The 21,052-nt window shown below is 39.0% G+C and overlaps 2 protein-coding genes across 2 annotated transcripts; both read right to left on the bottom strand.

The window, feature by feature from the left end:
• Positions 1 to 1,463: 1,463 nt before the first annotated feature.
• On the bottom strand, positions 1,464 to 10,365 carry fads6 (fatty acid desaturase 6; the record flags this gene model as incomplete). The annotated part of the gene is made up of 6 exons (XM_081392689.1): positions 1,464 to 1,613; positions 2,612 to 2,791; positions 5,513 to 5,697; positions 6,605 to 6,785; positions 8,277 to 8,443; positions 10,158 to 10,365. 6 exons carry the CDS (start codon positions 10,363 to 10,365, stop codon positions 1,464 to 1,466), a joined length of 1,071 nt encoding a protein of 356 aa, XP_081248815.1.
• Positions 10,366 to 13,846: 3,481 nt separating this feature from the next.
• Positions 13,847 to 20,799, bottom strand: ush1gb (Usher syndrome 1Gb (autosomal recessive); the record flags this gene model as incomplete). The annotated part of the gene is made up of 4 exons (XM_081392690.1): positions 13,847 to 14,131; positions 14,797 to 15,372; positions 16,354 to 16,804; positions 20,636 to 20,799. The coding sequence occupies 4 exons, from the start codon at positions 20,797 to 20,799 to the stop codon at positions 13,847 to 13,849; spliced, it is 1,476 nt and encodes a 491-aa protein (XP_081248816.1).
• Between the last annotated feature and the right edge of the window lie 253 nt (positions 20,800 to 21,052).

Here is a 21,052-nt window from a genome sequence, read left to right on the forward strand (position 1 = left end):
GGGTCAGAGGTCGTGTGTGGTGAGAGCTGTTGGGGTCAGAGGTCGTGTTTACTGAGAGCAGTTGGGGGTCAAAGGTTGTGTGTGCTGAGAGCTGTTGGGGGTCAAAGGTCGTGTGTGTGCTGAGAGCTGTTGGGGGTCAGAGGTCATGTTTACTGAGAGCTGTTGGGGTCAGAGGTCGTGTGTGGTGAGAGCTGTTGGGGTCAGAGGTCGTGTGCGGTGAGAGCTGTTGGGGTCAGAGGTCGTGTGTGGTGAGAGCTGTTGGGGTCAGAGGTCGTGTTTACTGAGAGCTGTTGGGGTCAGAGGTTGTGTGTGGTGAGAGCTGTTGGGGTCAGAGGTCGTGTGTGGTGAGAGCTGTTGGGGTCAGAGGTCGTGTTTACTGAGAGCAGTTGGGGGTCAAAGGTTGTGTGTGCTGAGAGCTGTTGGGGGTCAAAGGTCGTGTGTGTGCTGAGAGCTGTTGGGGGTCAGAGGTCATGTTTACTGAGAGCTGTTGGGGTCAGAGGTCGTGTGTGGTGAGAGCTGTTGGGGTCAGAGGTCGTGTGCGGTGAGAGCTGTTGGGGTCAGAGGTCGTGTGTGGTGAGAGCTGTTGGGGTCAGAGGTCGTGTTTACTGAGAGCAGTTGGGGGTCAAAGGTTGTGTGTGCTGAGAGCTGTTGGGGGTCAAAGGTCGTGTGTGTGCTGAGAGCTGTTGGGGGTCAGAGGTCATGTTTACTGAGAGCTGTTGGGGTCAGAGGTCGTGTGTGGTGAGAGCTGTTGGGGTCAGAGGTCGTGTGCGGTGAGAGCTGTTGGGGTCAGAGGTCGTGTGCGGTGAGAGCTGTTGGGGTCAGAGGTCGTGTGTGGTGAGAGCTGTTGGGGTCAGAGGTCGTGTGTGGTGAGAGCAGTTGGGGGTCAAAGGTCGTGTGTGCTGAGAGCTGTTGGGGGTCAAAGGTCGTGTGTGCTGAGAGACAGCATAATCACTGATCTGATGTCAGTGCATAATGCAATGATCTCTACATTCAGTAATGTCATTAAGCGAAGCGTTGTCTAAAGGGGAATCCTGCTTTCTTAATATGTTTATACTAAAGCTTCCTTTTTAAACGACGCTGCGAGTGACATGGAATCAAAACTGATCCCATTTTTCTTCCTTATTGCAAATTCCTGATGTTTTCATGATTCATCAGTGCATTATTCCTAAACCTACACACGTTTGTCCTCATAATGCTGTTTGATGCATATCTAAAATTACTTTCCATTTCTGCATTCAAGTCTCATCCTAATTTTTTCTTCTTCTTGAATACCCTGTTTAACTTTAATAAATACGTCACATTATGGAAGTAAAATGGGTTGTGATTCGTTGACTTCAGCTCTAATGCCTTCATGCACCAGTTAAATGTGGATATGATTTGGAAGCATTTGGAAACGCATGACACTTGTCCATCATGTCAGTGTCCATGTTCTCTTTCCTCCTCGTCTTCCTCGTCTCCCTCGGTCACTGCACTCCCACGAGATCAGTGATGGGTGGAGCGAACACCATCAGCTCCTGATACTTGTGGAAGAAGAGACGCAGACGGGACACGTAACCGTCCTCCTGATACGGCAGCTTCTTCTCCTTCAGGAACTGAGACACGATGGGCTTCACCTGAGGCAGCACACACACACACACACACACACACACACACACACACACACACACACACACACACACACACACACACACACACACACACACACACACACACACACACACACACACACACACACTCATGATTACCGTTTATTTATCATCATATTTATCTGGCAGATTATCCTTATAGTTTTTTATTTGTAACTTCTTTGTCTTGTTTCTGTGTGTCTCATTTGAGTAATTTTACTTATTAATTTAATCTGTTTTGGGAAATGTTTTCTTTATTTGTTTATGCTGCATTTTAATTGTAAAAATTATAAATGAAATTACATGAAAGTAAACAGTTAACTATATACAGTATATACAGTATATATATATATTAGTATAAATATGTTATTAACATGTTAATGTTATATGTGTTATGTTATCTAAATTATTAATGAAATTATTCCTTTTTGTGAATTGTATTGTTACTTTGTGCCGCATTTTATTTTAATGTCAATATTAAATTAACTTATTAAATAAATCAGTACATAATTTTTTTTACTTATTATATATATTTATTTGGCGTGTTCATATCTTTAGTTTTTCCTTTTTAATTAATATTGTTTGATTATTGTTACATTATTAATTTATTCCTTGTTGCAAATTGTATTGTTACTTTATTTGTTTACTTAATAATTGAATCAAATTAAAATATTACATTAAAAGAAAATATATAATTCAATTATTTTAATTATATTAATATATTAATAATTACATCTTATTTATTAAATTAAAATCACCATAAAATAAAAACAGTAACAATACAATACTGAAATAATTCAATAATATAAGCAATCATTTAATTTATTCATTTAAGTATTATTTTAAATGACAATTATTTACATTACACATTTTTTTATTACCTTTTTGGGGGGTCTGCAATTTTGGGAAACACTGGTATTTTTGGTAGAACACAGTATATAGGTTGAGGCATGCATGTGTGTGTTTGTGTCAGTGTGAACACACACCTTCAGGCACATGTTGTCAGACAGGAATGGGAAGAGGTGATGCTCGACGTGGCAGCTGATGAGGGAATGGCCAAAGGTCCAGTCCAGCACTGGGTTTCGGGGAAGGTTCAGGACACCGTGGGTCATCTGGTAGATCCGCTTGGGACGGCTAGTGGCAGAAAACATTGGCAGACCGATGTGCTGCAAAAGTAGAGACACGGAGAGCAACTTAAAGTGTAACTCTCGCCAAAATCCAACCTATTGGAAACGGCACTTTTAAGATTGACTGTATTTTCGTTTTCGGTCAAAATGCCTTTTGAATGGGAGTGCTTCGGGCAATCACTATTTTTAAAACACTAAAAAGGCTCGACACAACATGAAACTGTGCTTGAAGTATCACCAGGGGCTCTACACATGAACTCCAGCATTGAGAACAGTGTTTGTGTACACAGAGTTTACTAAAAAGAAAGGTTTTGTACGACTCACTTTATCAGTTAGGGTTTTCGGTGGCTGGAATTTTGTCAGTCAAAAGTAGTCGATCTCTGAATGCAACGTAACATGAGGAGAGTAAAGATGGAAAGCTCCTAAAGCTTGTTTCCATATAAATTCACTGAATTTTTTTTAAATCTAAATTATACTGCTTTTTATTGAAATTACAAGTTCATGACATTTCCTCATATGGAGTCAGTTCATTATGTTGCATTCGGAGATCGACTACTTTTGACTGACAACACTGACTGTTTTAGTACTGAAACACTAACTGATAAAGTGAGTAGTACAATCCCTTTCTTTTTAACTCTGTGTAAACAAACAATGTTCTCAATGCTGGAGTTCATGTGTAGAGCCTCTGGTGATACTTCCAGCACAGTTTCATGTTGCGTCGTGCCTTCTTAGTGTTTTAAAGATAGCGATGTTGATGCTAACACTGTAGTGCCCGAAGCACTTTGACCGAAAATGAAAACACGGTCAACCTTAAAAGTGGCGTTTCCATTCTAATTATGCTTTTAAACGAAAGTTTGACTCGGGTAGATTAACAAACAGAGGCTAGGTTCAATTTTGGCGAATTACACTTTAATGAGGTCATATCATGGAAAGCTGCAACTACAACATTATAACAATAACACGACCCTTTTAGTGATTCAGTGTTTAGCTTTAGTGTGTGTGTGATGTTTGAAGGGGCCACAGGCGCCACTGACGCCACAGGGGCCCAAACTAGACAAAACGGACACCAGAACACAAGACAATAGCACACGAAGGCATTTATCACACACACACACTGTAACACACAGCATGCTGCACCACTACGAACCAGCAACAGCGAGCTCACACACATCGAGGTCTCAGATCTGACGGCAGCACTTTAGAAAATACCTCAGCGGATCAGCGTAACACAGAAGTACATTCTCCCTTTGCTCTGCCTGGGAAAATCAAGCGTGAATGTACAAATGAACCCTGTGAACCGTGCAAGCATGCAGGAGAGGAGAACAAAGCTGCATTGAGCGGGTCTCGGGGGAAAGGATGGAGAGACACACAAAGAGAGGGATGGACAGATGCAGACTTTAGCTGAATAGCTCTGAGTATTCACACTCAGATTGCTCTTATGAGAGAGAGAGACGACAGAGTAATGTAGTGCTGGAGAGTTACTGTACCGAGAGAGACTTCTGCTGTTAGTGGGTCATGTGACGCTGGTTACAACTCACGATCACAGCCATACTAGATTAGATACACAACTTAAACATGCAGTGTGTAATTTCTGTACCACTAGTATGCATCAACAATATATATTTTCTAAAAAAGAGTGGTGACAATATATTTTCTGAAGATAAGTAGGATACATTTAATTTATATTTTCTGAGCATGCACAGACAACTAGCATGCAAAAACAACTATATTTTTAATATTTTCTGAAGACAATTAGTGTAAAAAATATAATTTATATTTTCTGAGCATGCATAAACAACTATAGCATGCAAATGTATAATTTATATTTTAGGAGCATGGAAAACAACTATATTTTTTATATTTTCTGAAGATAGTGTAAATAATTTATATTTAGAATAGTTCAAATATAATAGTATAGTATAGTTAGTATAAAAATTTATAAGTGGTATAAATTAATTTATATTTTCTAAACATGAAAAACAATTATATTTTTATATTTTCTGAAGATAAGTAATGAATTATTCAATTGATATTTTCTGATCATGCAAAACCAACTATAGATGGCAAAAAGAGCTTTTCTGAAGATAAGTAGAGCAAATCATTTAATTAAAATATTGAAGATAAGCGGTGCTCGTCTGTTTAGAGTCATGATGCTGGGATGCTGTGGGTGGTTGTTAGAGTGTTGCTATAGGGCTGTGTTATTGTCAGTCAGTTAAAACTGTAAGTCAGATCATTAAAAAAAGTAACAGTGCTCATATGTGACCCTGGACCTCAAAACCAGTCACATGGGTCAATTTTCTGAAATTGAGATTTCTACATCATCTGAAAGCTGAATAAATAATCTTTCCATTGATGTATGATTTGTTAGGATTGGACAATATTTGGTCGAGATACAACTATTGAAAATCTGGAATCTGAGGGTGCGAAAAAATCAAAACATTTGTTCTACATTTATGTTCATGATTGTGCTGCATTCACTCACAGAAATACATGTTTCATATATTTACAGTAGGAAATTTACTAAATATCTACATGGAACATGATCTTTACTGAATATCCTCATTATTTTTGGCATAAAAGAAAAATCGATCATTTTGACCCATACAGTGTATTGTTGGCTATTGCCACAGATATACCCGTGCGACTCGAGACTGGTGACGTGATCCAGGGTCAGATATTAGTATGATTGCATTTGAGCAATCATGCAGGTCGAGGTTTAACACTTTACATTAGCGTTAGTTTTCTGCACGTATATCTCACCTGAAATATGTTGACGTGTATGTACGGCAGGGAGAACATGGCTCGACACAGAAGCATGACCAGCAGAGCAGAGCTGCACGACAGCCCCGACACACACCTGAGCAGGTAATACTGAGAGAGAATCCCCACACACACACACACCACGGTGCGCATGATCTGCAGCGGAGACTGACCCTTCAGCTGACCTGAAACACAAACACATGCACTCACTCACAGAAGGACAGAGCAGCTCAAATGGAGATGTGTGTAAATGTAAAGCAGCTCAGAGTTGTCCTACACTCTCAGAATAAAGCAACAAAAGCTGTCACTGGGGTGGACCCTTCCAAAAGCTTCCAGTTTAGGCACTAATATGTGACCCTGGATCACGTCACCAGTCTCGAGTCGCTCCGGTATATCTGCGGCAATAGCCAACAATACATTGTATGGGTCAAAATGATCGATTTTTCTTTTATGCCGAAAATCATTAGGATATTCAGTAAAGATCATGTTCCATGAAGATATTTAGTAAATTTCCTACTGTAAATATATAAAACATGTATTTTTGTGAGTGAATGCTGCACAATCGCCAACATAAATGTAGAATTTTAGAGGAGATTTTCTCAATGTTTCGATTTTTTTGCATCCACAGATTCCAGATTTACAATAGTTGTATCTCGGCCAAATATTGTCCAATCCTAACAAACCATACATCAACGGAAAGCTTATTTATTCAGTTTCATATGATGTATAAATCTCAGTTTAAATTTTTTTTCCCATGTGACTGGTTTTGTGGTCCAGGGTCACATATGTGCACATTTGGTACCAATAGGTTCTTTGTGTTACTGATATGCACTCTTTAGGTACTAAGGTGCACCTTTTGAAAGGATACCGGCCCAGCGACAGCTTTTGTACCTTTATTCTGAGAGTGTATAGCAAAAAAAGTCATTTTCTGTCCTCACTGAGAGTAAAAATACATCAAAATCACAGTCAGAACATTTCTGATGTTTTCTGATGAGGAGTTCTTCACAAAATGAAAAGTCAGACATCATTTAAGAGCACAAAAGATTGATCTCTCCTCATCACAACTGATGGAAGAGCTGAGACTGTCCTCACCGGCGGCGACGACAGGTGTGATGATGGGGACGGCCAGCGGAGCGATGAACAGGTAGACGGATCGAGGAAGGAAAGGCATTTTCCATGTGCTGGAGTCTCCCAGGCCGATCACATTAGTGTGAGCGTGATGCATCTTCACATGAGCCTGAACCCCAGCCCGCGCCGAGAACGAGCCGCACACCTGAGACGCCGTCAGGGACAAATCTCACATTTAGAAGCATTTCAAAAGAAACACTGCACCATTTCTAGGAGACGCATCACATGTAGATGAGTGCCACTGATCAGACTGAAGCTCTCTGGAACATCTCCAATCATGCTTTTAATTTCATAATTAAATTATTCAGAAAGAAATTCTTACAGGGTTTGGAACAAGTTGAGGGTGAGTAAATGAAGTATCCCTTCAAATATTACACTAAAATACTGAATAAAATAAATAATTTACATTATTACATTTTAAATTTAGTATTTATTTTGCCATATTATACAATTATACAAAATATTATATAAAAAACTTGTTTGACATTACTTTATTCCTTTTTGTGAATTGTACAGTTACTTTACTTGTTTAGGCCGCATTTTAATTTCATAATTTAATTAAAATATTAAATTATTTACGTTTTATATTATATATTGTAATAATATATAAGGTAATTAAATGTCTTTAATATAATATTTATTGTTTATATTAAATATTTCAATCAAATTATTATATAATAATAACAATAATAATAATAATTTATTATATATATTATATTTTATTAATAATAATAATAAAAATAATAATAACAAATATTGATTTCACTCAAAAGAAAAAATAAATAAAATGTATTATTTTCACTAGTTGTCTTCGACTTTTGGGCCACAGTGTGTGTGTGTGTGTGTGTGTGTGTGTGTGTGTGTGTGTGTGTGTGTGTACAGTCTGTTAGCATGATCAGCATTATGACTCTTTTACATTCTTGAGAGGATGAAAACTGTAAATGAATGTTAATCTCAAAGTTAATTCAAGAAGAATTAATCAGTAAAATTCTTTCCATTCTTATGCAGTTTTCACGTTGCAGAGAATGAGCTGCACTAGAACATTTTGAACACCAATGGAAATGAAACAGTACTGTGGGAGTATCATGATTCAGTGATAGTATTAAATAGTAAATTTCAGATAATATACCGTATCATGGTGCTAGTTTGCAAGGATATATGTTGATTGATTTCATTTCTCCAGCAAACGCAATGTAAAAATATCATAATCATCAGTATTTATTACTTCAACGAGCTCATTGTTTCTGCCTTAAATTATTAAACTGTTTAAATTAATATATTTTTAGCTAACTGATTTTGTATATGTACATTTCTGAAATACATAATTTAGACAGTCACCTCTGATAACACTCTACACTCTAAAAAATGCTGGGTTGTTTTAACCCAATTTTGGGTCAAATATGGACTAAAATGCTATTTAAAAATGTAACCCAACGGCTGGGTTTGTCCATTTTTAAATTGCATTTTTAACCCAACGTTTGGGTTAGTCCATATGTGACCCAAAATTGGGTTAAAACAACCCAGCATTTTTGTAACATGGACTCATGCACATTGCCTCAAGCTGCTTTGAAACGATGTAAAGCCTATACAAATAAATGGGAACTGAACTGAGTCTGTAGTGTGTGTTGGATCTCACCTCGATGAAGAAGACGGCCCAGAAGCGAGCCCAGGCCGGAGACTCGCTGAGCGCCCCGTGACTGGCCAGGTGTGTCCCTTTAACAGTGATGACAGCGTGAGCAACACCCATCATCAGCAAACCCAACAGGAAATACATCATCTGAGACGAACCCAACAACAGGAACCCTGCGAACACAAGAGCAGTGTCAGCGGAGTCGACTCATGCCAAAGATATGACTTCATATGCTACATAATCACAGCTATGACTCATAAATCATGAGCCATTTATAGGTTAAATGCATATCAGTGCTATTCATCATCAAGCAACTATTATGTATAATAAACATTGATATTAACACGTTTTTGGCAACACTTCACAATGACGATCCATTTAAATGCTGGGTTGTTTTAACCCATGTGTCGGTCAAATATGGATTGGGTTTGTTCATATTTGACCCAAACATGGGTTGAAACCACCCAGCATTTTTTTAGAGTGCATATTGATATTAACATGTAATGATCCATTTACTATTTTATCATCAATAACATGATAGTTTAATCATTAACATGATTACTAAATGCTATAGTTTTAAGGTAATTTCAACATTCACTATAGTTTGTTCAAAGTTTCTGTTTACAATAGTTCATGCACTTTGAACTAACATGAACAAACCAACTTTTTTTTTTTAACTAACAGTATCAAAGATTAACAAACACTGTGAGAAATATATTGATCTTAGCTAATGCATTAACAAATTAGAGCTTATTGGAAAGTGTCAATTTTTTGTCGTGTAGTGTTAAAATATTGTTTATAAAATATTGTATTTATATTTTATTATAAATACATATCATTATAAAATATTACATTTTTTTTGTTTTGCTTTGTTTGTTATGTAAATTATTTTCTCCATCCAGAATATCAAAGGATCATGAAATGATTCAGTTTCATCTTTTTATCTCATAATGAAGCAGTTTGACAGGAGGAGTGACATCGGTTTCTCCCTGAAAGACGAGTCACTGTGAGGGAAACTGGATCTTCCCTATGGGAGAGGAGGACACAAACCCAACCGGTCGCCATGACAACGACCCCACAGGAGTGTAAACCGTAGCCAGTGTCTGAAAGGTTATAAAGCTTTATGGATCCAAAGTGAATGAACCTTTGGCACAAAACTGAAGCATTTTAAACTTCTGCTGAGTTTCTGTGTCATTTCTAAAGCGAAGTTAACCCAATAACCATCTGACACACTGTCACACCCCGAGACTACAGACTAAACAATTCATTTCAATCGCACATTATCCAAAACACTCCCTATTAATAACATTACACACCTTCGTGCTCTCAAACTGGCTGTTTATACACACAGTTAAATGTTATGATACACCCACAATATAAAACACACACTTTAATTGGTGAATGTCAAAAACATTTTTTTTACAAAACAAAACAAAACAAAAATATTTTAAAATACTTAGAATAAAATTATATTTGTAATACATAAACAAATAAATATTTTGCATTCAAATAATAAAATAATAAATCAATTATATTTTGCTCATTTTTACACTGTAGTTATGACAAACAAATTGTAGGCTACCAAAAATTTGTATTCACTTTTTTCATTCTTATTTCTCACTAAATAATTATAAATTAAAATCACCAAACAAACAATACAAATAGGTTACTACTTTACTATTTAAACAATATATCATCCCCCCCCCCTCACACACATCACAGTCATTAGATTTTGTTGCATCACAGCAATGAGCATTTAAATGGGAAATGTGGTTAATTGTCATTGAATGACACAATGCACTTCAAAATAACGTTAGTTGGAGTATGTTTTGTTAGTTTCACGAGATCCAGAAGTGTCTCTCATAGGTTGGATGTGTTTATCATTACCTGCAGGTAAACTGATGAAGGCTGCGGTGAGGATGGTGCAGTCGACCCCCCTCCTCTCCCACCAGCTGCTCGCGCGCACACTCTCCTGCACGAGCCGCGCGAGCTCCATCATCAGCGTCTCGCGCTCCGCGTCCGCGCACTCATCATCCCGGGCCGCGGGGCCGCGCAGGCCGCCGCTCTCGCTCCTCTTCTCGGGAATGTTCTTCATGATCGCGCTAGTGCTCAGACTCAGAGACGCATGGCTCGCGTACCCGCTTACCGTCCCGTCCCGGCCCGTCCTGTCCCGTCCGCGAAACAAGGCAGTGAGGGACTTTACTGCTGACTGCGCAAGAGACAGACCCCCCCTCTCTCTCTCTCTCTCTCTCTCTCTCTCTCTCTCTCTCTCTCTCTCTCTCTCTCTCTCTCTCTCTCTCTCTCTCTCTCTCTCTCTCTCTCTCGTTCCCACGGCGATGCCTTTGGCAGGAGTGTCCTCAAAAGGGCTGCAAGAAAACAAGAACAACACACTAAAGCACTGCGCGCGCACACACACACACACATACACACAACCTTAACCATCACAAAACACTTAATGCATTTTTACATTTTTATTCTGTAATTCTGTATCCCTTACGAGGATATAAAAAAAGTAGGCTACATATAAAGTCTAAATTTACTAGGCCTATTATACCAGGTAGCCTACTGTATATATATATAATACTGTGTATATATATATATATATATATATATATATATATATATATACACACGCACACGTTAGGTTTCCATGTTTTATAGGACATAATCATTTTTATACTGTACAAACTATATATTATATCCGCTAAACCCATCACAGATTCCTATGCATTTTTACATTTTCAGAAAACATAATTTAGTTTGATTTATAAGCTGTTTTCCTCATAGGGACTAAAAATGTTCCCACAAGGACAAACATTTCTGGTATTATACGGGACGTTGTGTCCTGAACACACAGATAACACAGCTATAGAATAAACTGACTCTCTTATCTGTGGACTCGCTCATGTATTTACAAACCCTGTTCTCCCTCCTCTCTCTCTTTTACTTTACTTGGCAGAAGACAAAAGAAAGGTTAAAGCAAAATAATAGAGGGTCAGAGCAAAAAAGGAGAGAGAAAGAAAGAAAGAAAAGCAGGAAGGACGTGAGCGATTCTATACAGTACACTGAACGCAAACAATGTTACAATCCAAACAAACATCAAATGACTCAAACACAGGTCAGTTCACAATGGTAATAATGACAAGTTTATTTAATTAACACTGTAACACAACTATCCACAATTTGTCACTGAAAATATTGGCATTTGGCTTCCCTGAAAATTAGTCTGGTTCATATTTCTTTTGATTTTATAGGCTGAAATATGACCTGGCATAGTCAGGGACAATCATGAAATACTAAAAGACAATTATATTTCCAGTATCATAAAAAATGCAAGACTTCAAAAGATGAGAGGAAAGAGTCCAAGCAAAAACAAAACAATCATAAAACATAATGCAAAACAAATGAATGTCTTGCTTTAAATCCCTCATCCTCTTATTTCGCAAAGATAGAGGTTGCTTTTTCATGTTTTATGAATTACTTGCACATACATTTTTGCATTAAACATTTTACATTTACAATTTACAACCAAAAATAATGTGACCACTTACACAAGAATGGGTTTAGAAAACATTAGCGCAGAAATTTGTTCTGCTCGTGTTTCGTGAACGAGTTAACATGTAAAAGCGAGAAAAACATACATTTGCATCCAGACAAGCATTGAACATACAGTACTACCATAAATGTGAGTCGGGACAGCAGTGTGTCGCTATACGTGTGTATGTACAGATGGAGATGGAGTGTGTTTGTATAGACAGATAAAGTAACAAGAGTTATATCAGCTTTCAGCATGTCGGCCTCTCAAACCTGCTGCACACACACCCATAAATGAGCAGATAGCAGAGCAACACAGAATCCAGAACAAACATGTCACCCACTGAGCCAGAGGCTTTGACTGCGGTCGATCAATAGCAAACACAGAACCGTACAGTACATCAATGAAACTGTACAAACATCACATGACCAAGGAAGATATTTCACACACACCCAAACTCCAACCGTCTCTCAGCTGGAGTCAGTCGGTATAGTATGCAATCATTATCATCCTCAGAATGCTGTACATTGCCAACATACAGAACATTTCCCATGAGTCAAACTGCAATGTGTTTTGGCTGGACATCGATGCTGTCCAAAGCTCCATGTACAGTATGTATGCACAAAACATAATCCCAAATATAAAAAACATTGAATGCATATGAATTCAGTTTCAAAGTGCAAAAATTATATAATGTTTGCATATACAAGTCAAGTTTGGACACATCTGACTTAAAAAAAAAAAAAAAAAAAATTTAACGTAATCTGGGAAAATGTGGGAAACTAAAGCCCTGATATATAGATTTTTTGCTCCATCACTAGCAAATCTGGGTTAACATTGTCATATTTAAGCTGGGTTGTCATGTGGCAATGTCTGAATTGAGTTGAAAATGCTAATTATTACTACATATTACTCTAATTTACCTTAGTCTTAAAATACAGTATCCATTTGCATGACAATAAAGAGTGAATCAGTGTCTTTGATGAACCTCAAGCTGGTAAGAGTTTATGCAAATTATACCACAAAACTAAAAGGGTATTCATAACCGCATGTAGACTTCATTCTCCAAGTAGAACCTCTTTGTGAGCGGGAAGCAGTGCTGGATAGAAAGTGATGTGAGACCACATAGAAGACCTGTAGTTTTCCTCCCAGCCACAGGGAGGCAGTTGTTTCACTCACTCATGCACACACGCAGACGCACACACAATGGCTCAGTTCCAAATGCAGGTATAAGAATCATTTTAAATATGTGAATTGCATTGTGCAACCCATTATACTTCCGGGATGTCACGCATTTAAAAATGAAACAGGATTTGTAATTAGAAGAGAAGTATGGAAATTGATTTGATCCTTCTGGTAATGACTGAACAGGTTTTAGAGAGAGCACTGTATAACAGAATGTAGTCAGAACAAGTTTGCTAAAACATAAATAGGGTTTGGCTATATTAATATTATTCAATAGCCTGCACAGATGCCAGCAGAAAAACAAAGTCATTTAAGAGGAAGAGCAAGTTAATGTATTTTGCTTAGAATACTAAGCCAAACACATTTTTTATCTGGAATAATATTAACACAAGATGCCTGTGAAATGATGTAAAATGCACCTTAAAGGGATGGTTCGGAGTAAAATCAACCTAGGGTCCTTTGCACCATGACCTCGAGCTCCTGCCTCCTAAAATACATTGCTGATTCTCAGACAGCATCCCGTTTGCAGAGAAATAAATCCTAGAATGCAACGAGCTCAGAGAAATAATACATCCAAAATGGTGGACAAGATGAGAGAAATGCTGGTTATAAAGTACTGATAAAAATACTCTAATTAAAATTGATTTACCTTTCCTGTGTGTATCATGTATCAGCTGGGAGTCAAGTCTCCCATGCACTTTGCGTGAGAAGCGCTATTTGTGTACCGTGTTAAGTTGCTGTCTGTTAGGATAAAGTTTAGCTAGGATGCTGCCTTAAAACGCAGCCGCCTATGCAGGAAGCAAGGGAGTGCACTAGGTTTTGGAACAGAGTCAATAACAGACATACACACACTCTTTTACAGCATAGTGTCTTGCATGCCGTCAGCTCTGTCGATAGCATTGTTGCGTCTGTTGCACGCATCCAATAGTTTTTTGCGGGGTCCGAGTGGGATGTGGATGCTAATGAGGTCCTGCTCAGAGCACAATAGCAACGCCTCCAGGTCCATCTGCTCTCGACTGAAGATGGACAAGAAGTCACTCAGTCCCTGAGACGCCAGGAAAACTTCCAAAGGAGCCGATGATGGCTGTAGCTCGTCATCCTCCTCCTCCAAACCGAGGTCTCCTTCCTCCCATGGCAAATCCTACAGGACACCGCCAACATGAGAACTATCATTATAACTATCAAAGTCTCTGGACAACCACTTTTACTTAACAGGTTTGCATATTTTAGCTTACTAAGAAAAGCATAAATTCAAGCATGCAGGCATGCAATCTCCATCGGCAACTATACTAAAATAGGGCCTTTTTCTGTTCCAGCATGATACATAAAGGTCAATAAAGAAATGATTTTATACTATAGAAGAATATGAATGGCCTTCACAAGAGGAACCCCTCTGAACACATTTGGGATGAGTAGGAAATGCAGACTGAGTTATGTTGCAAACATCCAGTGATCGGGAGTAAATCCCTGCAGTCATGTTCCAACATTTAACGTAAAAGCTTCCTATAAGAGTGGAAGCTGTAACCAACTCCCTAAAATTAAATGTTCAGAAAGCACATATGAGCATGGTTTTTGGAGAGCCGGTTCTGGAGAGCCACTGTTCTGCAGAGTTTAGCTATATCGCAAATCAAACACAATCTCTCGGTTAGATTTGGGATGGAGCTAAACACTGCAGGATAGTGGACCTCCAAACCGGAGCTGCCCATCCATGATGTAGTGCAAGTACAAAACAGTCAATAGTAAAAGTCTAGCTCAGGTGGTAGAACAAGTGGCATCCATATAGTACCTGCTGATTTTTGTTTGTACCTGCAAATTCCTCTCTTGAAGGCTCAATGAGCTGCCTATGCTGACTTCATCGAGACTGGGTGAGCGTAGGGGCAATCTCCCTCGTAAGCGGACGTTCGGGGCTCGTCCCACTGGTTCACTCCCCACCACGCTACCCTCATTCCGGCCCATTCGAAACAGCCCATCAGTCACATAATTGCGACGGAATACCATGGTACCGAGTCCTGGGCGGTTGAACAAAGAATCCCGACCGGAATCCGTACTTATTTCGGAGTATGCAGCATCATATAGACCCGGATCACTGAGTGCGCGGGAAACAGTGTCTACCTCATCATCATCTTCATCTTCATCTTCCCTTATGTCCTGTTTACCAGAAAACATGTTACGGATGTTGAGTCGAGGATTGGACTGCTGGCGTGGACTGACGTATGTACCCTGCTTCATGAACATGACGTCATTGCCCAGCTGAAGACCAGAGATCGAGCGAACACTCCTTCGACCGTCTTCGGAAATCTTGAACGTCCCATCACCTTGCTTCTTCTTCTCAAGACGCCGCAGAATCTTGGTCCGGCCTCTAGTTGTGGACTGAAGCGTTGCCTGTAAAGAGAAGTTTCTCTGTTATACTTCACCCATACAAACTTGTTAGCATTGCCGGTAACACTTTATTTTACAGTGTCCTTGTTATATATGCATGTACTTACCATGGTAATAACAGTAAATTATGCATAATTACGTGCAACTAACCCTCAACCAAACCCTAACCCTATAGTAAGTACATATAGTTGCTTAATATTACTCAGTACTTAAATATTTAATTACACTGTAATAATGACACCTTAAAATAGTGTAACCGCATTGCCTCACATACGTCACTAGAACTCCATTGAAAGACTATTGTTAGTCAACTAGCATGCGCTGATGTCTGAAAGGCATTCTGCAACTCTAACAAAGAAGAAAGTTTTATCCAAAGATTTATCCAAAGCAATGTACAGTAGTTTTATATCAGGGACATTTGCACAAAGGCCAATAAAGAAAACCACCTACCCTGAACCCCATTGAACCCCATTGGGATAATTTAAAAATGCAGACAAACATGAGTCAGGCTACAATCTTATTGGTATCATACTACGCTCTTTTCAGGGGTGTCCAATACTGCTCATGGAGGGCCAATGTTCTCCAACCTGGAGTTTTATTGTGATCTCAAAGCCTCTGATTAGATGGTTCAGGTGTGTTTGATTAGGATTGGAGCTCAACATTGCAGCAAAGTGGCCCTCCGGAAGAAAGATTGGACACACTGGCTGAAACCACCCAGAATATTAGATAAATGAAAATGTAAGGTGTGGGGAATGAACCAGATAGGACACTCTTTATATATTCTTTATGGTGCCAACCCTTTGGTACATGTTTTGCAATGGGAGTGTGCATAAGACACTTTAAAATGCCAGCTCACTAGGTTTGGAACAGAATTTATACATTGCTTGTTCATACTGACCTAATTGTTGACTCCATTAAGCAAAGGTTTTATGTTTGCGTTACTGGTTTGATGCCCCTTTGTACCCTTGTGTTCAGACACAGTACCTGTGAGTACGTCATGTTGGAGTCGAGGGTGTTGAACTGAGGGATCCTTCGGCTTATGGTGCTGCTGAAACTGCTGTAACTCATCGTATCCGACGTGTCCATCGCGGCGCTCTCTCTCAAGTAATGCTTCTCCATGCGTTTGTGATGTTCTCGCTGAAGCTTTTCACAGTTCATAATGCGTTTCTCTGCATTACGGAAGGCACGGTCCTTCAGTTTGCTCACCAGCTTGGGGTTGATGGTGATCTGTTTGGCGGCGATAGAGTCCAGATATCGAACACAGTCCATGTGGCCCCTGGAAGCTGCCATGTCCAGTGGCGTGTGGTAGTCATTGTCCAAACACCACACGTTGGTGCCAAATGACACCAGAAAGGACAGACAGTTCAGATGGCCGTTAGCTGCCGCCAGGTGAAGGGGAGTGTTTCCCCAAATATCACATTTGTCTGGATCTCCACTGTGGACCAAATAACAAAAGCAGTAGTGGATTGGTTATGTCTAATTCTATTCTGCTGAGTTTACATGGTCAAAGTTAGTGGTCGATGGATATGGTTTTGTCAGTGACTGATACCAATACCATTATCTAAAGAGCAGGGTGGCTGATGGACAATATTTAAGTAAGGGATAATGTACATCCTGCCACTTGTTATCGCAGAATAAACCCGACAGGGTGATCAGGATCAGATGATCTTGCATCACCCTAAAGGGGTTTATTCTGCAATAACAACCGGCTAGATGTACATTATCCCACTTATTATACGGCTACTTGCCACATAAGTAAATAATTAGATGGAAATATTGATCTGAGTCGAAATATTTTATTAGCTCTTTAAAAGCAAAGCTTCTGTGGAGAGAGCAGTTGTGGCAAGTTATACATACAGTCATACCACTTATTACATGGTATTTCACCACATAAATAATTATGGGGATAAGAGATATTGATATTGATTTGTTTTAAAATCGTACCTGTTTTATAATCCATTACAGAGTACAAGACAATCATCGCAAAATGGGAACAGCTGAGTTTGTATGAAACAAGAGAGAGCAAGTCCGCGATACCAGATGACAATTATATAACTGTACACAAAATATTGATTTGAGTTTTAATATTTTATTTGCTCACCAATCGCAAAACTTCCACGAGTAGCTTGGAAGCATAAAGTGCCGACTTCAGTAACCCGGATGAGCCTATGTTATCAGTTTTTACCGGTTGTTATCGGGGGATAACATACTGCTGGATGGCACAATTGACCAATCAGAATCATGCATTCCACAGAGCCGCGGCGCGTAATAATGCAATTTTATGAAGTTTCCAGGCCAAAATGGTTCTTGGCCAATGCTGAAAATGATAATCTCAAAATGATCAAAATTTCGGTTGATTAATTGGCCAATTACTAGTGTAAATATAGAGTGTGTGAATACATGTGTCTGTGCACATGTGCATGTTGGTGCATGAGTGCATGCATTCATGTTCTGTTATGTGGCAAGGTGTTAATCTAAATAGGTAACATGATGCTTTGGAGCTCAACTTACCCCCTGTAACACACACGTACACACGCCTACACACATTATGCAAACTGCCTTTGTGACTCACCTCTCGAAGTCATTAAAAACTGTGCACCATGTAATGCATTCATCATCACAGAAAGAGATCTGCAGTATTCATTACCAACCATACTTTTACAGACTTTCTTTCTGCTTGTTTCATGCATGAGACACAGTGTTGACAATTTAGTACAAGCGCAAAACCCAGTTTATTGTCAGTCAGTGTAACATTAACCAAGGGTGTCAACATTATGTAGGCCTATGTTTTCCCTTAAACCAACTGAAGTCCAACATACCTTTGTTAATACATGAAATGATGCTGCACATACAGTAATATGCTGTCTGCCCTCACTAAGGCCCATATAACCGCTCAGTGTTTTCTCTTTTAGTCTCAAAGTCTCATGCCTGCAAGAGTTTCTGCAGCACAAATGGCTACCACTCATTAGCAGAGACCAGCACAAACTATTCAAGGTTTTATGGGACCATGTGGGGTCACAGGATTGAAATGCAGAAAGCAAAAACGTGAAAGACTGCGGTGCATAATGGTCCTGACATTCAAGTTAAAGAACTGCCAACAGCCAGACAAACAGGAAGGTGGCAGAGGAATAGGCCTAATTCATTATGTTGACCTTTAACTGTGAACATTAACATCTTTCTCTCTGGCAGGCCATGTGTAAAAGTCCTCTCCATGAATGTGCACGAGGCCATGAACTCCTCTTAAAATCTCAAGCATTGAAACGTCCTGCACGTAAGAGACGTAGCGCAGACATGCTGGAGCCCTGATGCTCACTTGGTCGATGCAGTCTGTTTTTGTCAATACCACTCGTACTTTTCAAGTTAAAGCCTTTTCAGCTATCAGGAAAAGCTCTGTTCAAAATATTTTTTTAAACACATTTTGGCCTTATTCAGCATAATGGTCATCTGTGCATCTAATAAAAAAAAAAAAAAAAATGTTGTAATAATTTTTCAAAATGTTAAAACTTGCTATGGAATGACTTTACTTTATGGATGATATCTCCTCTCCAACAACCTGACTCTGTTTAATCATCTAATGCACACTTTTTTTTTATAATCCAGTCCACTCCCGATGGATAAAATCTAGGGCTCGCATTCATTTTTTAGTTAAATATCCTGTTTCATTCAGAAATGCGTAATTGACGCATTCCACAGTATTCCATTAATATTACCTCAAAATCTGCACAGAAAATGCAAAAACATCTGGGCCCATACTCATCACATCCAAATAAAAGCTTACACTACAAAGTGATTCTCTCTCCTGAACACACACACTTTGGGAATCATGAACTCTAAATGCTGAGCTATGACTCAAACTGCATCGGTCTCTTCTTCTGAATGTGTTTCAGTAACAGATCTGATGGAGAACACTAATTAGAGAACAGTTCACAGAGCAGAACATTTAGCTTCCATTATTAACCTTGTCTTGAGATAAGAGCCAGGTTATTTAGATCTAATTACCTAATGACTTGAGAAACAATGCAATGTTACAGCTTTCTCCTAAAGCAAGTTCCTCCTAAAGAACAGTTCACAGAAAACTGAAAATAATGTTATTATTCGCTTTCCGTCATGATGTGTTGGTGCAGCCTCTTCCATATGTAAAAATCAGATTAACAGCATTATTTTGTGAACTATTCCTTTTAAAAATATCAGTTAGACTGCCGAACGCTGCAGATGTCCATAACTAATTACAGTAAGCCTTTATCTGCAACTCTGGTGCATGCAGAGTTCATTATTTATTATATAATATTGGCCTACTTTTAAACAGTGGTAAGACAAGACAGAACACAAAAGCATAATTTAAGAGAGATGCATTATTCTCCGGGTGACCTTTATTTTAATTAGCCCAGAGCAGTAAATATGCAAATAAAACAATGCAGATATCCATCAGTGAGAGCGTCTGGGTTTAGGACTAAATGATCTCGGTGCAGATGTGATCCGATACAGGAGAACACAGAACTGCCATCCTGTTAATGAAACCGTATGAGCCAAAACATAACTAGACCTGAGAGGGCTGTATATCATATTAATTATTTTAAAAATGTATAAACTACCTTCTTCAAGTAGAATCAAAGATATAAAGGGCTTAATAGACTGATGCTATTATCATTTAAAGTTCCACAAAGAACTTTTGGTTACACTTTATTTTAAATGACTCAAATAAGTACGGAGTAAAATGAATTAACATGAAGTATTTGTAGTAACTTGCAACTACGTCACCTTAAAATAAAGCGTCACTTAATTTTTTATTCTCTTTACAAATCCTTCTGCTTACTAAATGATAAAAAACAATCCTGATCAGCAGTAAATAACAGAATAACACATCTTCTCTGAAAAATATTGCATTGTTGAGGGTCTCAGGGACCCCAGGCATTAAAAGTGAGTAAAGGAAAGAAATATTCACATGCTAAGATTTTCACACTGCTGTATATTAATCTTGTTATATTGTATTTTTGCACAATGCATTTTTTTTTTATTGCTGGAGTCAAACTGTTAGCCTACTGGATAACAGTCCAGTTCTGAAAAGAAATGCTCAGTCTTAATAACAACTGCCTGCTGGAATTTGACTCAGCGAATATTACAATAACTAAAACAATCTCTGTTATTATTTTCACACATACGTAATTTGGGCACGAAATTTAAAATGTAAATGGAAAATGATGTTAAAAATAAATAAATGCATGAATAGTTATATACATTCTCCATAAATAATTGACGCATCACTGACCCTCGTGCCACCAGCAGTCTGAGCGCGTCCAGGTTGCCGTGGTGCGCGGCCCAGAGCGTCGGCGTCATCCCATCCTCATCCGGCGCGTTCAGATCTTTGCGCGTCGCGTCTCTCAGCAGGTGCAGGTGCCCGTCTCGAGCCGCCCGGTGGTATTTATCGTTCATGGCGGCGAATGAACCTCCACCCCGGCTCACGGACGGTCATCTGGCGTGTGTGTGAGTGTGTGTTGGCGAGATTTCACGTGCGCTTCTGGCGTCTCCACTCGAGCAACTGCATTCACGCTCGAGCGGTTGCTATGGGAGACCTCCGGAAAGGCCACGCCCACTTCCTCTAAGCGCACACCTGAGAGATGAGAAGTCACACCTGCGGTGACACACTCATGAAAATCACACTCTGCTAAATGCACATTAGGAGAAT

Source organism: Scardinius erythrophthalmus, assembly GCF_964197995.2.
Source record: "Scardinius erythrophthalmus genome assembly, chromosome: 18".
Lineage (NCBI taxonomy): Eukaryota > Metazoa > Chordata > Actinopteri > Cypriniformes > Leuciscidae > Scardinius > Scardinius erythrophthalmus.